Genomic DNA, 17,729 nt, shown 5'->3' with positions numbered 1-17,729 from the left:
GACGGCGAGCAACATTCGGGGACACCTTGCGACGAGAGAAGACGACGATCCGCGTCATACAACAGTTCGAACTCCAATACGCCATTAGATCGAACTTGAAGGACGAGAAGTAAGTGAAGTAAACTGATTCGAGACATGAAGCGCTAGGAGGAGGTCAAAGTTCACTGATTGCATCTCGTGAAGTTTTCCCCCTATATCCCTTATACCCCTGTGGTGACCAGAGAACTACTTACTACAGTTACGACCAGGCCTAGGAACGTACCCGAAGAGTTGTCTCTCTACCTCTCTACATTTTGCTCACACAGACATATACCCTCCGGATCTACGTCTACAAAAACAAAGATTGAGTAGGATAAAAATTATAAAAATTGCCGCCGCTCCCAGACCAATTCCAACATAGTCACCTGTATCAAGCCGATGTTCTAAACCCTTTTAATTAAAAACAAAAAGCATCTAAACAACTTGCGCCTGTCGTCTTACTTTTTTCTCGCAAAAACGTCCTTCATATTGGGAAGTGCAAAAACACTTGAACGAAGGGAGTGTTTTACATTTCAAATTCTTGCACGCTGCTGAATCTACAAAAAACTCTCTACTTAGTTAGAGTACATGTAAAAACCTGCCTTATACCGCAAGGAGGATCATCAGGACACGCACATCCAACAATTTCGATGCACGTTGAGCCATTCATACACGGATTAGAAAGACAGGGATTCTCAGCTACACGATACATCTATTCTTTTTATTTAGGCAGTTTTTCCTTACACTTTACGCAGTTTGTTACAGGATCTTTGTAGCCCTCGCAGCACACTTTGTTACCGGTCGTCGGGTCGCAAGTGTAGTGCCCATTCGTGTCATCGTCCATGGGGGTGCAGAAGACGTCGCACTTCCCGTAGTAGTTCTCATTGCAGACGAGTTTCCACTTCAAATCGATCCGCTGAGCAGGGAAAGTGACAGACGCACGCTTAGGAAACGAGAGCGCGACATCGCTCCACGATGCGCGATCCTTCAACAATGTGTCTTCAGGAAGCGGATAGGTAAACGTCGCAATGCGAGTTGTCTTCCGAGATTCGTCCACATTCGACGCATTTATCATCAGCGTCAGTCCATCCTACAGGCACACGTGAGATCAAATTCCCCTCTACGTTGATCGCATACGGTAATGGGTCCTGAGAAGCCTAGCAACGTTTCCGTGCTCTGAAAAACGTATTTCTGTGGAGCTTCAGGATTTTGAACGTCGCCCGGCCAAGCGGTTTCGAACTCGTTTGTCGTGTAGTCCGACAGGCACTTCACTTCGGAGGAGTTAGAATCGACGAGGCAGACGTGGAGGACGTTGTTGCAGCTATGTACACAGGAGCCGTTGAGCATTAATCCAACGCAACAATCGCCGGACGGCAAAGCTCGAGCGGCGTCGGAGTAGGAAACGAGGCTCGTCACAATAGCGCCCGATCCCGTAGCCTAGACGAGAGCGAAACAGTGTAGTCTTATTACACAAAGATAAGGTGAAGTTGTATGCCTCTGAGTCTTTTGCGACGACAAACCAGAAAAGGAGAAGCGATGCAATCTGCTTAGCTATTCCCATCGTGTCTGGGGGGTCACTGGCTGTGGCTGGCTGGCTGACTCGGTTATCAAATTGCACCAATCATTGAAGGAGACTCGCGTGACATCACGTGCAAATTAACATTGCCGTCGCGTCTCTGGATTTTGACTCGTCATAATGATAAGAATACGTAAAAATGCTGCAATTGCAGAGTGCATACCATCAGGATTAAACGCTGGGACGACAATCATCTTCACTGAGTCAACAATATGACAACGACAGTAACCAACGCCGCACCCAAAAATGATCCTTTCGCCATACAACCGTCTACGTATACAAATCGCATTTAATCCCCATAAAAAAATCCAGCCCGCCCTTACAGCAGCGTGGTGGCTTATGATGCTTGGGGCAAGTGCACGTGTACGAATTCAGCTTCGGGTTACAAGTTCCCCCATTTAGGCACGGATTCGAACGGCAGAAATTAATTTCTGAAACGTACGAGAAGGTTATATGTATGTAGGAAACAGATCATATGACCTCACTTTTAACGCAGTTACTGCTGGGGTCGTAATAGCCTTTGATACACTTCTTATTGCCGTTTGAATCGCACGTGTAATGACCGCTCGTGTCGTTTGTAGGCTTGCAGTACACCGAACAATTCCACACGTAGTAGTATTTGTCGCATATGACTCGCCCTCGCACGGCAAGCCATCGATTTGGCCTCAACGACGCCATGTTGATGAGGACGCGACTGGTGTTTTGTTTGGCAAGTGCCAATGCGTTCAATTGAGTCCACTGAAATGTTGCCAGCTCTCGACTGATCGGCTTTTGATACACGTAGAAGTAAACTTGGAAACTTTGGTTCTAATATAGCGAATTATAACGTCCTATATTTCATATAAACACTCACCTTCCATTCTCCGGTAAAATGATAGGCGATTTTCGTTTCCGGCGAAAAGTAATGCTCCTGCATAACGGCGAGACTACCTCGATCTTCCAATTTGTCGGGTTGCGTAGTAAAGGCAGGCAGTGGATCCGGGGGCGGCTCACCATCATCCAAGCACTTTGGGTGTTCTTCGGACAGGTCGCGAAGTCTACACGGAATGATTTCGTTAATGCAACTTTTTTCACACACGTCAGTGGTGGTTTCTTCGTTTGGAGAGCAACATTCGGGGACACCCTGCGACGAGAGAAGACGACGATCCGCGTCGTAGAACGATAGCAGTTCGAACTCCAAAACGCCATTGGATCGAACTTGAAGAACGAGAAGTGAGTAAACAAACCAGATTCGATACATGACGCGCTAGGAGGTCAAGAGTTCACTGATTGTGTCTCGTGATGTGTGGGATAAAGTTTAGTCGTTGGGGGTCCGCGCTACGCGTGCCCCCCCCTTCTTCCTGGTGGTAACTACCGTACAGTGACTACATAGCGAACGCACCCGAAGAATTGTCTCTCTGCATTTTGCTCACAAAGTCCGATAACCGGATCTACGCCGAGACCTACAACAACGAAGATTCAAGGGCGTGAAGCTGCATGGCACGACCATAACTTACCAAGCAGCCGCTATCTTTTTCCGCAGCATGATGATAAGTATTACAAGAACCGTCACCGCGCCCACACTAATACCAACATAGCCACCGGCACTAAGCGGTGCTTCTAAACTCTTTTCATTAGAAACAAGGGCTCCTAAGCAACGTCCGCTTGTCTTACTTTTTTTCTCGCAATATTGTCCTTCGTACTGGGACGTGCAGAGACACGTAAACGAAGGACGCATTTTACATTGTTTCAAATTCTTGCAAGATGTCGAATCTACAAAACGTCTCCACTTAGAGTACGCGTGAGGCCACGGCCTTACCGCAAGTAGGATCACCTGGACACGTGCACTCGACGGCTTCGCTGCACTTCGCATCATTCGTGCACGGATTAGAAAGACAGAGATCCTCAGCTACACGCATATTATAAATTACTCTTTCCCTTTAGGCAGCTTTTCCTTACACTTTACGCAGTTTGTGTCCACATCTTTGTAGCCGTCACAGCACACTTTGTCACCGGTCGCCGGATCGCACGTATAGTGCCCATTCGTGTCGTCATCCTTGGGCGTGCAGAAGACGTCGCACTTTCCGTAGTAGTTCTCCTCGCAGACGACTTTCCATCTCAAGTCAATCCACTGAGTCGTGTACGTGACAGACGAACGCTGAGGAAACGAGAGCGCGACGTCGCTCCACGACCCGCGATCCGTCAACGACGTGTCTTCGGGAAGCGGATAGGTAAACGTCGCAATATGAATCGTCTTCCGAGATTCGTTCACATGTGACGCATTGATCAACAGGGCCAGTCCATCCTACAGGGGCACACGTGAAATCGAATCCCCCTCTCTTATACGTACGTCGATCGCATACGATAATGGGTCCCGAGAATCTTAGCGACGTTTCCGTGCTCTTAAAAACGTGTTTCTGTGGGCCCCAATAGGTTTTAACGCCGGCGGGCCAAGTGGTTACAAACTCGTCTGTCGTATAGTCCGATAGGCACTGCACTTCGGAGGAGTGTCCCTGAGAGTCGACGAGACAGACGCGGAGGACGTTGTGGCAAGTATCTTCGCAGGTGCCGTCGAGCGGCGATCCGCGGCAACAGTCGCCGGACGGTAACGTTCGAACGGCGTCGAAGTAGGAGACGAGGTTTGTCACAATGGCACCTCCTGGTCCTGCTGAAATAACCTAAAGGACACAGTGATCGATTAGGTGACTGCATCGAGTCTACATGCCTGTCTTGTGGCGATAAAGCAGAGAACGAAGAGAGCTGATACTGTCATAGGGATTTTCGTGGGCTGACACGGTTCAGGGTGCAGACCAATCAGTGACAGAGAATCGCGTGATATCACGTGAAAGTAAGAAGTATTGTTCACGCAAGAGCTCTCTAAGGACAAAGAAAAGTAAATTTCCGAGAGATTCTGGAAGAATAGTCTGCCTTTGGTGGCCGAAATCAAGCGATGGGCAGCAGCTGTCATAATCCGAAGGTTTTTGGAGACTGTTTAGCCCCATGAACGTCGAAACTGGTTGAGACCACTTGGATTTGGACTGCCCGTTCTGATTCCTGCTCCCAAAACCCCGCTTCCAGAGTTTTTCCGGAACCTGTCGCGACGATAGTCCGGGAGCCCTAAGTTACGGTATGCAGTCCTTCAGGGCAGTCCTTCAGCCCTGCCGTGGAGTGTTCGGCGAGACTAGAGAAACTAGAGAGAGAGAGAGAGAGAGAGAGCGACGGGAAAGTCGCGCAAAGCGAAGGCGTTCGCGCGCGCGCGTGTAAGTTTCGCCTGTAATTCGGCCGGAGAGTCCCCTGCGGTGTCTGGCTACCTTACAAAGCAGCAGCAAAGCACTCAGTGCTAACCTAAAGCCCCGTTTAAGGCGTTTAAGTACCGTCAGCGACGAATAGCCGCTTTTCGATAAGACAGTACATATGTATATATTTATTCGCGCACGTGTGTTGTCTCTCAACTGTGATTTGTTGTCCTCGACCACGGAATGATGTGGTGCGCAGATACCTTGAGAAAGTGCGATGGCGCACGTTGGTTTTGTCCTTCTCGCTATAGTCTCCTCGTCAAGCACATCATTAGTACCATTGCACCCAATCAGGTAAACTCACTCTCTTACAGCAACTGCGCCTCACGGAAAATTACAGCGTGCTATCGAAACTAAGACATATTGAGTACAAAGCACTGTGCAGTCCAGCAAATCAGTACGTCGATGTACCAATCAACGGTTCGGCAACCATCTCATACACATACCATGGCGATGGCAAGCTGGAAAATATGAGTTGGGTTATTGAGCCAAATACGACAGCAACCAGATACAAAGTCTTTCATTCAACGGTCAAATCCGTTCTGCACTTCGCTAAAATTGACGACACTATTCTGAGTCATTCCTTTAAAGCTATTGCCTATGCCAATCCATCTGAACTCAGCAGTGAGAGCGGCATAGTACGGCTGAGAAAAACTAGTTAATCTCCGCCATGCCTTATCGTTCCTTTGCGTGATAGTCTCTTTTAGATGTCTCTGAGTTCAACGTCGAATTGCATCAAGAAAGGCAATTGGATGGGAAAGTGAAGATCAGAGCTAGAATTGATCGAACAGGAAGAGATCCTGTTTCTCTGGCTCTCTATATCGGGACGTCGAAAAGCGTCATCTTGCTGTTGAAAGTTTCAAGCGACCCGGACGTTTTTGTAACGTCTACGGCGATCGACTCGTTTCGACATCGAAACGCGACCCGGTTCATCTTCGAGGCGGAGAACTCGGTGCGAAAAGTCACTATCAAAGCCAATGCTTTTTTGCACGGTATACATATACGAGAATGTATGGTAATTGAAAATTCTTTTCTTTAGAGTTTGGCTCACTGCTTGGCTGTCAGACAATTGATTCAATACAGAATGGGACAAAGCTATTCCATGTTCAATGCGAGGTTTATTCGTATCCTTCCGTCTCGAGTGGCAGGCTGAGTTGTTCTGGCCTAAGCTCGGACGTCTTCCGGCTTCGCAATGCGACGACGCGTCCCAATCATTGGCTCAATGCGACGCTTCTCGTTCGCCTAGACTTCTACGCAAGAGCTTGGGACTCGACTGTCTGCTGTAACGTCTTCCTGAATTGCACATTGAAAGCGGACAACGGATGGGAGAGTCGGGATTACGCCACGACGCTCTACGTCCGGAACGCGTGCGAAAGTGCTGAAACGAAATCTTCGAGTTTATTGGACGTGACGACGTCAGCTGTTATACGTTCTTCGGGTGCACCTGCTGAAGTCTCGACGCCCACGTCGTCAGGAGTTGGTCCAAGTGCCGGCACTGGTTTCACCGAATTCAATTCAAATAGTAAGCAGATTTTCACTTATGACGCTCTTGCTGATCCACTGTCTCCAGACCCTCTGTCGAATGCTCGCAACGTCACGATGATAATTGCGTACGAAAACGGAACTATAATTTCTGTTCAGGAGGGAGTTCTGGCAGGTGAGAAACTGTACAGGTTGCAGGGTTCTGCCTAGAATTTTTTAGTGTGGGAAGAAGGTCTGGAAGGATAGACATAATACGCAATTTTAAAATGGTCCTAGACAATTTTAAAATCTTGCCTTGGACGATTCATAAAATTGTCTTGGACCATTTTAAAAATTGTCTTGGACCATTTTAAAAATTGTCTTGGACCATTTCAAAAATTATCTTGGACAATTTTTAATATTGTCTTGGACAATTTTAATATTGTCTTGGACAATTTTTAAAATTGTCTTGGACAATTTTTTCAAAAAGTCCTTAAACAATTTTTAAAATTGCCCTGTGATATTCCTCTGTGATCACAGATACCCTGTGATCACATGCAGATACTGCTTTGTTTTGAAGCGAGCGATCGGGCTCCTCAGTTTTGGGGCGAGAGAACGCACTCCACTGTATTGAAGCGAGAGAACGCACTCCACAGTTTTGAGGCAAGAGAACGGGCAACACAGTTTTGAGGCGAGAGAACGGGCAACACAGTTTTGAGGCGAGAGAACGGGCAACACAGTTTTGAGGCGAGAGAAAATTGTCTTGGCACAATTTTAGAATTGTCTTGACACAATTTTTAGAATTGTCCGAGACACTTTTTGAAATTGTCCGAGACAATTTTAATTAATCGTCCAAGACAAATCGTCCAAGACAATTTTAAAATTGTCCGAGAAAATCTGTCTGTCAAAAGTGGGCGTTCGCTAATTTTTATGCGCGAGTGGCGTTCCTTGCGCCTGAACCGCAAGCGCCGCTCGCGCGCAACGAATTGAAGACACCCCTCGAAAGTGGGCGTTCGCCAACATTACAAAGTACTTTTTATGCGAGAGTGGCGTTCCTTGCGTCTGAACCGCAAGCGTCGCTCGCGCGCAACGGAATTGAAGACACTTACCCTTCGAAAGTGGGCGTTCCCGCCAACGCTACAGAGTACTTTTTATGCGCGAGTGGCGTTCCTTGCGCCTGAACCGCAAGCGTCGCTCGCGCGCAACGAAAGGGAGACACTTACCCCTCGAAAGTGGGCGTTCCCGCCAACATTACAAAGTACTTTTTATGCGCGAGTGGCGTTCCTTGCGCCTGAACCGCAAGCGTCGCTCGCGCGCAACGAAAGGGAGACACTTGCCCCTCAAAAGTGGGCGTTCCCGCCAACGCTACAGAGTACTTTTTATGCGCGAGTGTCGTTCCTTGCGCCTGAACCGCAAGCGTCGCTCGCGCGCAACGAAAGGGAGACACTTGTCACAGTAAAGTTATTTTGAGACTGTTAACAATACATATCTAGTCAAGGTATTCAACTACGAAAGTCTTGCTCCTTTTCTTCTCTAAACTTACTAATTGAAAAATTCACTCGCAATCGATTTTTCGTTTGATGGTATGCGTTCGTTGCGATGAAATCCATGATCCACGCCCCGCAAGAAATGAACGCGATCAAAACGAAAATTCACGCCCAACAAAAACAAAAAAATTGAGACCATCATTTTTTGCCGATCGCAGATCAGTAATTGCTGCGCATCATTTTTAAAAAGATTTAAGTTGCGTCGTGAATTATGACCGGTATACCACAATACAGGGATCTGCCGAGAAATTCAGTGTGGGAAGTCTGGAAGGATAGACATAATACGCAATTTTAAAATATTGCCTTGGACGATTCCTTGGACCATTTTAAAAATTGTCTTGGACCATATTTAAATTGTCTTGGACGATTTTTAATATTGTCTTGGACAATTTTTAAAATTGTCTTAGACGATTTTTAAAATTGTCCTATCCACAGCTTTGGGGCGAGAGAACGGGCTCCACAGTTTTGGGGCGAGAGAACGGGCTCCACAGTTTTGGGGCGAGAGAACGGGCTCCACAGTTTGGGGGCGAGAGAACGGGCTCCACAGTTTGGGGGCGAGAGAACGGGCTCCACAGTTTGGGGGCGAGAGAACGGGCTCCACAGTTTTGGGGCGAGAGAAAATTGTCTTGGGACGATTTTAGAATTGTCCTTCAATTTTAGAATTGTCTAGGAACAAGTTTTAAAATTGTCCTGGAACAATTTTAGAATTGTCTAGGAAGAAGTTTTAAAACTGTTTTAGGACAAATTTTAAAATTGTCTTGGACCATTTTTAAAATTGTCTTGGACCATTTTCAAATTTGTTTTGGACGATGTATCCAGCTGCAATTATTGCAGGCTACGGGCTTTCATAACGTTTTAGTAGTATGGGTCGGCGATAGGGGAGTGAGGGTCGGGGCCGACCCATGCCGACTCGTGTGGGCAGAACCCTGAGGTTGGTATGTCAATTATTTTTTTGTGTAGAGGAACGGCTAGGGAGCACAGCACCGTGCAGAAACTATTGGATAGTGCTCGTCGTGAGCATCTCGGGTTTTGGACTAATGAGCGTTATTGCATTATGTCTTCTTTACGCTCTCTGCTTGGCGAAGAAAAAGTAGGTGGTGTAGTAACCTCATCGTGTCAGCCTCTTATTAATAATAGGGTAGCCGAGCTTCAACGGACGATAGAAAACAATCTTGCATACGACGCAATTTCATTGCGCATCAACCCGTCGTATGTTCCAAGTCGGATACCCTGCAATGACTAAAATTTCAAGCTTGCTGAGATGATATAGCAGAACACCTCAGACTGTACATACATGTAGTCTATCGTGATTAGAACGAAGGTAAACGTGAGTGTGGAGCAAATTGAGCGAGATTGAATGGGCGTGTGGATCTTTTACAGAGAATACAGTGTATGCACTTGATTTTTTAGCTAATTCAATTGAGCCTTTTCTCCCGCAGCTTGCTCCAGACACGAGTAAATGAATAAATAAATAAATGAGCAAACGGGAACTTCATGTCATATGTCGCGAAGCGTTCTTCGTCGAATTTGCGATGACGAACGCGTAAACCGGGCCGGAGCTTTGCAGGACGGACTTCGGAGAGCTCTTGCAGCCAATCGAGCTTGAACGAGCACTTGTCTTCGCCTACAGACGCGACAGACACTCACCTAGCGTATTTGTGCTGCAGGAGGCCATCGCTTCGGACGATTCGACGCTCGACGAGACTTATATCATCTTTCCGCCTTGACACAGAATCGGCGTACGCGTTGCATTCCGATAGTTACTCCGCTCCATTCTCATTCTCCGACTGAGCGCAATCGATAGTTTCGTCGACAACAGCCCAGCAGTAAACTTAGATTTACTATCCATTAGCGTTTTGAAACGTTTCGTTTAGATTCTCGATTTTGCGCAGCGTTCTTAGCCTTGTTCGATGGCGTCATGAGACGATCATTCTTCGGTCAGTTTGTGGCCGGAAGTAGTCACGACGACGTCACAAAAACTCACAATGAAAAATTCGTCGAAGCGGGTATACAGTGTATGTTCTATGCGGGGCCGTCGATCGAAGATTTACCAGACGATGAGCAGGGCCTCGCAAACGAAGATACGCACCAAAGGTCAGTCAACCTTATAATAATAAAAATAATTAAATACGAAAGATTCTTGTAGAGAAACTCTTCTGGATGAGAACGTTTAGCTTTTCTTGATTCGGGGCATGCAGCCAGACGGTTGTTCTTAGGATTTTGAGAGCGGACTTGTGTCAGTGGCGTACAAGGTGCAATCCAGGTCAAACCAACGGCACTCGTTCGGCCAAAATTGCTTGTACTGAATTGCTTCTACCTAGTTAGACTACTTACGTTTTTTTGCAGACCTTACTTAGTAGAAAGATTACTGATAGCGACGGAATTTTGCCTAAAATCAAAACTGGAGAAGTAGAGATATATACATAAATGAATTCACTCTTTTATTCTCCCTTCAGCTGCATGGACGTTTGTCTGACAATGCCTTGGAACATGACTGCCTTGATGAGTTTAATTCAACCTGTACCAGGCTAGATGACATTGCGAAGGTACCATCACTTCTCCAGCTGTTTATTTATAAATTTTTGGTTATTTACTTCTAGGCCTGCACTAGAGCCAAAGTGAACATGCTCATCGATGCTGAATACCACGAGATGCAGCCAGCCATTCATGCACTGGCTCTCATCACGCAATCATCACACAATAAAGGTGACTGTATCAACGTGTGGAATACCCAGCAGGATTATCTCAGAGTTGAGGCTTATTCTCTCTCCTCTATCTTTCTCTCCAGGAAACAGATGCGGCTAATAAACGCCATCTCGAGATAGGAGATTTATCTGGCTTTCGCTATGCCACCAAAGTCGTTCGAGGAGCCTATCTTGAGTACGAGAGATCCCGTGCTCAAAGCATAGGACGGCCTGATCTAATCCAGTCGACCTACGCTGATACGAATGCATCTTATAATCGCACAGTTGATGTATTACTCCAGCGTGCAGCAATAGATCAATACGTATATATATTTCGTCAGGCGGTGTTTGTACTTTTCCGGCAGGCGGTATATATATTTCGTCAAGGGATGTTCGTACTCCTCCGGCAGGCGGTAAATATATTTCGTCAGGCGGTGTTTGTACTTTTCCGGCAGGCGGTATATATATTTCGTCAGGCAGTGTTCGTACTCCGCCTGCAGGCGGTATATATATTCCGTCAGGCGTTTTCGTACTCCGCCTGCAGGCGGTGTATATTCCGTCAGGCGGTGTTCGTACTCTTCCGGCAAGCGCTATATATATATATACAGTACCGATCATATGTATTAGGCCACCCTGGTTTCTTTAGTAATCATTGTCGTAATACGCGCTCATTCATTCACGTAGAAGTCGAACTTCTGTTTGCACTAGTAACAACCTTCTACCGTTGCTCTTTCGTAGAACAAATGTTGCAAGTTTTGTAGCAACTGTGTGGCGTTACAAAAGCAGTACTGTAACCCTGTCTATTTATAGTGCGTTTTGAAAGTTAAGCAAAACTTAGGCAAAATGAATTAATATTTGACTTCCAAAGTTAATAAGCATTAGTTTTATTGCTTGCGAAATTTTTGAGATTGAAACCAACCTAACTAAAGGCAAAAATCAGAAATTTTTAAAGTTTTAATTTTTTGCAAAGCATTAAGAAAATCCTTGTTTTAGAACTATACGTAGAAATTTCTGTTAAAAGCATCAGCAACTTCAGTAAAAGAACTGTAAAGGATGCTTATTTATTCCTCTTTCATCTAATGACAACTTCGATTTCTAAAGCATTAGTTAGACCAGTTTAGAGAATTAAAATGAAAAGGTGGTAAAATGGCGTTATTGCAAACAGAGTAGCTTCCTAGCCCCAAACCGGAGGCATGCGGAAAACAACTTTGCAACATTTGTCATGTTAAACTTTAACCACTTTTCAGTTAATTAAAAAAATTAACCATAGGAAAATTCAATTTTTACGCAAAAATTGTCCTATGTTCGGTGAAGGGTATTATTCTTAGTGTGATCACTAAAGCGCGTATTGTCTCAATGGAATTGCCACAAATTTGCTACAATTGTTTTTTTTACAAATTTAAGACTTATCTCTTCTTTTAAAATAAAGCTTTGCTAAAAGCAAAGAGAGACTTTTTTATCACGCATCATACAAACTTGACTCTGTATAAGGGTTACTAGGGGTGGCCTGATACTTATGACCGGTACTGTATATATATTTCGTCAGGCATTGTTCGTACTCCGCCGGCAAGCGGTATATATTCCGTCAGGCAATGTTCGTACTTTTCCGGCAGGCGGTATATATATTTCTTCAGGGGATGTTCGTACTCCGCCTTCAGGAGGTATATATATTTCGTCCGGCGGTGTTCATACTCCGCACATTGCGTCAGGCGGCGTTCGTATTCCGCCTGCAGGCGGTTTATATATTCCTTCAGGTAGTGTTCGTACTCCGCCTGCAGGCGGTATATATATTCCGTCAGGCGTTGTTCGTACTCCTCCGGCAGGCCGTGTATAAATTCCGTCAGCCGTTGTTCGTACTCCGCCTGCAGGCGGTATATATATTCCGTCAGGCGGTGTTCGTACTCTGCCGGCAGGCGGTATATATATTCCGTCAGGCGGTGTTCGTACTCTGCCTGCATTCTGTATATATATTCCGTCAGGCATTGTTCGTACTCCGCCGGTAGGCGGTATGTATATTCCGTCAGGCGTTGTACGTACTCCTCCGGCAGGCGGAATATATATTTCGTCAGGCGTTGTTCGTACTCCTCCGGCAGACGGTATATATATTTCGTCAGGCGTTTTCGTACTCTTCCGGGGGGCGGTATATATATTCCGTCAGGCGTTCGTACTCCGCCGGTAAGCGATATATATATATTCCGTCTGGTGTTGTTCGTACTCCGCCTACAGGTGGTATATATATATTCCTTCAGGTAGTGTTCGTACTCAACCGGCAGGCGGTATATATATTCCGTCAGGCATTGTTCGTACTCCACTCCGTGTATAAATTCCGTCAGGCGTTGTTCGTACTCCTCCGGCAGGCGGTATATATTCCGTCAGGCGTTGTTCGTGCTCCGCCTACAGGCGGTATATATATTCCGTCAGGCGTTGTTCGTACTCCTCCGGCAGGCGGTATATATTCCGTCAGGCGTTGTTCGTACTCCGCCTGCAGGCGGTATATATATTCCGGCAAGGCGGTATATATATTCCGTCAGGCGGTGTTCGTACTCCGACTGCAGGCGGTATATATATTCCGTCAGGCGGTGTTCGTACTCCGACTGCAGGCGGTATATATTCCGTCAGGCGTTGTTCGTACTCCGCCTGCAGGCGGTATATATATTCCGTCAGGCGGTGTTCGTACACCTCCGGCAGGCGGTTTATATATTCCGTCAGGCGTTGTTCGTGCTCCGCCTACAGGCGGTATATATATTCCGTCAGGCGTTGTTCGTACTCCTCCGGCAGGCGGTATATATTCCGTCAGGCGGTGTTCGTACACCTCCGGCAGGCGGTTTATATATTCCGTCAGGCGTTGTTCGTACTCCGCCTGCAGGCGGTATATATTCCGTCATGCGTTCGTACTCCTCCGGTAAGCGGTATATACAGTATATTCCGTCAGGGGGTGTTCGTACTCCGCCTCCAGGCGGTATATATATTCCGTCAGGCGGTGTTCGTACTCCGCCTGCAGGCGGTATATATATATTCCGTCGGGCGGTGTTCGTACTCTGCCGGCAGGCGGTATATATATTCCGTCAGGAGATATTCGTACTCCGCCGGCAAGCGGTATATATTCCGTCAGGCAATGTTCGTACTTTTCCGGCAGGCAGTATATATATTTCTTCAGGGGATGTTCGTACTCCGCCTTCAGTGTATATATTTCGTCAGGCGGTGTTCGTACTCCGCCGGTAGGCGGTATATATATTCCGTCAGGCATTGTTCGTACTCCGCCGGTAGGCTTTATATATATACCGTGAGGCGTTGTTCGTACTCCGCCGGTATATATATTCCGTCAGGCGGTGTTCGTACTCTTCCGGCAGGCGGTATATATAAGTAGGTGGTGTAGTAACCTCATCGTGTCAGCCTCTTATTAATAATAGGGTAGCCGAGCTTCAACGGACGATAGAAAACAATCTTGCATACGACGCAATTTCATTGCGCTGCCACCCGTCGTATGTTCCAAGTCGGATACCCTGCATTGAAAATTTCAAGCTTGCTGAGATGACATAGCAGAACACCTCAGACTGTACATGGTCTGTTTCTATTAGCATATATACAGTTGCAATTTATTTCTTTATTTGGTTTTAGGTTTTGTAGTCGTCGTCGTGACTCGATGAGCCCTAAGGATACAGAAGCTGATTCACCGCCGCCAGGGGGTGCAACATTGTGCCGATTCACCGCCGCCAGGTGACGATTATGTCAAAGTGTTGTCTAAGAAGAACTTGTTTCAGTTACCGCTTGTGTACGTGTAGATCACCAAGTTAAATTTGTGTCTGAAATGTTTTCAGACAATTGGAGTCTTTTTAAAGATTTTATTCGGACAATTGAGCCATCCTTTAGAGAGGGCCCGTTGTTTGCTGAAAATGTCGAGAAAGAGAAAGCGGAATGTGGGTCTCGTGACAACGTGTACTGGACAACAAAATGTTTACGACAATGGATTGAGGAAAATCCAACGAGTAATTTTCTCGATGCCGTTCTTGACACGCTTGCAAAAGGAATTGAAAACACAGAACTCGTCAAAAGTCTATGCGAAAATTTTCCACATCTCAATTCTTAGTGAGGAGATTTCTCCTGGGTTATGAATTGATGAGCTGCTGTTTATAGGGTTACTCAATTTGCTCCTCTCAGGCTTCCCATGACAGGAATCTATCTATGTTGTTCTCGCTAGTAAGTTTATGACCAGTATTTGTGCGTTTCTTGATTTGATCTTCTCGGGTGGGTGTAAAGAGTACCGGTATTAGAATAGATAACTCGATTGAGTCTGTTTTCAAAACAGCCTCTGATGCCTCAAAGGCTATATCTATTGTTTCTGATTGTCCTACAAGTGCACTGCCTTGTTGCAGAAATGGCCTTATTTTCATTCCGAATTTATTGATTTTCTTACTTGCTCAGTGCGCATGCTCTTTGTTGCCTAAACGACGGATCCGTTTTCTGTGCTCGAAGAGGACTCAGATAGTTGAGAAGTCGTTCAAGAAGGGTCCTACTACGACCAGACTCGTCTGAACAGTGTATATTTACAGTAGCCTGGCCGTCGCCACTAGCCACAGAACAGCATTATTATGCAAACGTGGGTTCAATTCTGGCTTCCTAGTGTTGTATACAGTAATAAATACTCTGATTAGCGACTTGAGCCACCACATATGCATGCAATTGAAAGAAACACGGAGTCACATCTAGGAGAGTTTCTTCATAACCAATCTCGTCCAAGAGACGCTCATTTTCGACGAATCACTGTATCGTCGGAACGTCGCGCAGTTTCCGGCACCGTACGACATTCCAAAGTGAAGTCGTAAGCGTCTTCGCCCAGAAGCAGTACAGCACCGAATTGACGAGAAAATTCAGCCTAAAGACAAAACCAGTGACTGCAATGACATCAGACGAAATTCGAAGCGTGGACCGGAGCAGCTGAGTGACAATGTAAGGTGCAGGAAAAATCGCGTTCAAAGCGACGAGAGCGATGACCCACCACGTACAGGGCTTTGGATTTGAACAGAGGCGTCGATGTATTTGCTTCCGTGTCACTGGCACCAGAGGCAAGACCAGTTAGTCGTCGTCGTTCGGTTATGTTTCGAAGCACTTTTGCCAGCGTTTGCCAAGATAAATGATGACGATCACAAAAGGCAGCCAATAGGATAATCCGTAATAGAAGAGCAAAAACGAGATATAGTTCGTGCTATTGGACGGGTCCACTGCGCAGAATAGCGTATTGTAGCCGTTGGGATGACGAAGCTGCCCATTTCGTACCTTGCCCAGGTGAAAAGGGGCGGCACGGCGATGACGATTCCCATCAAGCACGTGGCTGCACTTGCAAATGCCGCTTTTCGAGTCGTCACGCCAGGATCTGCGACGACGTTTTAAGAGAACAGGCGTCGATAGTGACCGAGCTAACGTGAAGGAAATAAAGAAGCTTCACGCCAGGTTGCTTCGCTTTCGAACTGACTATTACGGAACTCCACTTAGCACGACAACGGGTGGATGCAAAGACGTGAGTGCAGATAATGCCTTTGTCGCCTCTTCGCAAACAAATTTTTTCAGTTTGAGATATGGTCTGGTCAGTGTGGAATCACTGAACTGAGAACAGAGCTGGCTGAGTTTGTGCAAAATCTCGACGATTTTTATGACAACGTGCAACACAAAGCAGCAATCAATTCAGGTATGGACGTTGGACTCCTCATCATCTATTAATAATTGAAATTTTTAGGCTTGATGTATTGACTGTTGTGCTAGGATTCCTTGGCGTGGCGGAACTCATTGATGGAATATATTGGAGGTATCGATCGCAAGCGAAGGTTGAAGCTTCCCACCGCGATCCATATACGGTAACACAATCGTGCCCTCGTTGATTTCATCCTCGTTGCAATTATTGTGATAGTGGTGCTGAAAATCGTTAGGCAGAGGCTTGGCGTTAGGAAGTAGGAATATGAGCCTCAGAACGACACAGTGAATTTTCGATATGTATTTGAGCGCTCTACCGTCGATATTTTCACACGTCGCTATGTAATCGAAAACTCGTTTCATTTCGTTTTTATTAGTTAGACATCACGCTAGGACCCGTAAACTATTTCGTCGAAGCCGATTTCGCTCGAACGCGTTTGCTCACCTAAAAAAAGTGCAAAGAAATCGTTTTATACGGCGCATGCGGCACGAGCGTGGTCTGCATGATGCGAAAAATCCACGCGCCAACTTCAAAATGGCGGAGGAACGACGGATCGAGCCTCGTGGTCGACGGCGACGTTTCCAACGGCCTATGCGTCAAACGAGCGACGAAATTATAGCTTACGGAAACGTCGCCGTCGATCGAGTGCAAGCGCATCGAAATAACGTAGATCTAGAGCTCGAACGCACGCTTTTCGAAGCATCGCGTAGCGCGCGGCGAGCGCGATCCTTCGACTCGACAAAAAAACCTAAAAAATAAAAGACAATATCTGTTCGAGCTGTCCGCGTACGTACCTTTTTGTCTTGCGTTCGTTTTGGCGTAATCCAGGCTACACCGCGAGGAGGTTCGAACGCTGAGTAGCCCAAAAATGTTTGAGAGCGAGTCGTGGCATCATAGGCTCAACGCGACGGTGCGGCCTGGATCGAGAACGGCTCTCCCACACCGTCCCCCCGACCGCGTCGCACCGCGACCTCAGAGAGGCCATAGTCCTTCGCTTGAATAGGAAGCGGGACTAACGCAGTTGAGGGAGAGCGCCGAACGTGAGTCCACACAAGGTCAGAGGTCAAAAACGTGCTTTGATTTGGGTTCTGGGAAGTCGGGCTATCTTCAGCTATAGGTCACTAAGCCGAGTGAGAAACAGCCACGAGACACTGGGCCCCCCACACGTTTCTTTGGCGGGAAAGTGAAACTGATCTGAGTCTGACGCCAACTCGGTATAACGCGGACGTCAGACTTCGCGACCCAAGCTTTCCAACGAGCCCATAATGACTTTCCCAGTGCCGATCGCGCGCCGCGAGAAGAACTCGCGCGACGCTCATCCACTGCACCTTACAGCTTCAGCAAGGAACGGCAACCGACTGAGCACGATAAACATGACATGACCAAGGCTTTCCCGACGTCCGACGACCTCCAGGGTTCCGCCCGTTGGCTTCCCCCGCCTAACCAGAACTGAAGTTGTGCGCAGCGCGCAACGGCTTTTCT

General features: G+C 46.7%; 2 protein-coding genes and 1 long non-coding RNA gene across 13 annotated transcripts; 2 read left to right on the top strand and 1 right to left on the bottom strand.

The window, feature by feature from the left end:
- Positions 1 to 178: 178 nt before the first annotated feature.
- On the bottom strand, positions 179 to 6,153 carry LOC136196411 (delta-like protein D). Of its 6 annotated transcripts, XM_065985961.1 has the most exons (19): positions 4,502 to 6,153; positions 4,299 to 4,450; positions 3,937 to 4,251; positions 3,533 to 3,878; positions 3,393 to 3,482; positions 3,248 to 3,346; positions 3,091 to 3,193; positions 2,976 to 3,036; positions 2,448 to 2,840; positions 2,080 to 2,401; positions 1,918 to 2,025; positions 1,758 to 1,864; positions 1,514 to 1,694; positions 1,156 to 1,455; positions 763 to 1,108; positions 628 to 717; positions 481 to 575; positions 263 to 422; positions 179 to 208 (listed from the first exon to the last, which is right to left on the bottom strand). In XM_065985961.1, exons 1-8 carry the CDS (start codon positions 4,539 to 4,541, stop codon positions 3,003 to 3,005), a joined length of 1,179 nt encoding a protein of 392 aa, XP_065842033.1. In that variant the 5' UTR covers positions 4,542 to 6,153; the 3' UTR covers positions 179 to 208; positions 263 to 422; positions 481 to 575; positions 628 to 717; positions 763 to 1,108; positions 1,156 to 1,455; positions 1,514 to 1,694; positions 1,758 to 1,864; positions 1,918 to 2,025; positions 2,080 to 2,401; positions 2,448 to 2,840; positions 2,976 to 3,002. The 6 variants fall into 6 exon arrangements, with proteins under 6 accessions (XP_065842033.1, XP_065842058.1, XP_065842049.1 ...); XM_065985986.1 differs by having other exon boundaries at positions 179 to 422; positions 621 to 717; XM_065985977.1 differs by having other exon boundaries at positions 179 to 429.
- LOC136196380 (uncharacterized) lies at positions 4,446 to 16,600 on the top strand. 6 transcript variants are annotated; one of them, XR_010672166.1, is made up of 15 exons: positions 4,446 to 5,163; positions 5,210 to 5,526; positions 5,577 to 5,861; positions 5,909 to 6,391; positions 6,440 to 6,526; positions 8,838 to 8,967; positions 13,972 to 14,124; positions 14,180 to 14,278; positions 14,344 to 14,647; positions 14,696 to 14,758; positions 14,833 to 15,158; positions 15,214 to 16,076; positions 16,127 to 16,244; positions 16,293 to 16,410; positions 16,464 to 16,600. XR_010672166.1 is itself a non-coding variant. In XM_065985935.1 (7 exons), the coding sequence occupies exons 1-7, from the start codon at positions 5,087 to 5,089 to the stop codon at positions 9,114 to 9,116; spliced, it is 1,476 nt and encodes a 491-aa protein (XP_065842007.1). In that variant the 5' UTR covers positions 4,447 to 5,086; the 3' UTR covers positions 9,117 to 9,359. The 6 variants fall into 6 exon arrangements, 2 of the variants coding, with proteins under 2 accessions (XP_065842007.1, XP_065842000.1); XR_010672158.1 differs by having other exon boundaries at positions 14,696 to 15,158; positions 15,214 to 15,508; positions 15,567 to 16,076; positions 16,464 to 16,599; XR_010672165.1 differs by having other exon boundaries at positions 13,972 to 14,117; positions 14,696 to 15,158.
- LOC136196462 (uncharacterized) lies at positions 9,380 to 10,659 on the top strand. The gene is made up of 6 exons (XR_010672204.1): positions 9,380 to 9,703; positions 9,752 to 9,971; positions 10,024 to 10,176; positions 10,224 to 10,286; positions 10,334 to 10,423; positions 10,478 to 10,659. It is a non-coding gene; the product is annotated as an uncharacterized lncRNA (long non-coding RNA).
- Positions 16,601 to 17,729: the final 1,129 nt, after the last annotated feature.

The sequence above is a fragment of the Oscarella lobularis genome, chromosome 1, assembly GCF_947507565.1.
Source record: "Oscarella lobularis chromosome 1, ooOscLobu1.1, whole genome shotgun sequence".
Lineage (NCBI taxonomy): Eukaryota > Metazoa > Porifera > Homoscleromorpha > Homosclerophorida > Oscarellidae > Oscarella > Oscarella lobularis.
Note: the sequence above shows the minus strand (reverse complement) of the source record. Positions and strands in the feature narration are given on the sequence as shown.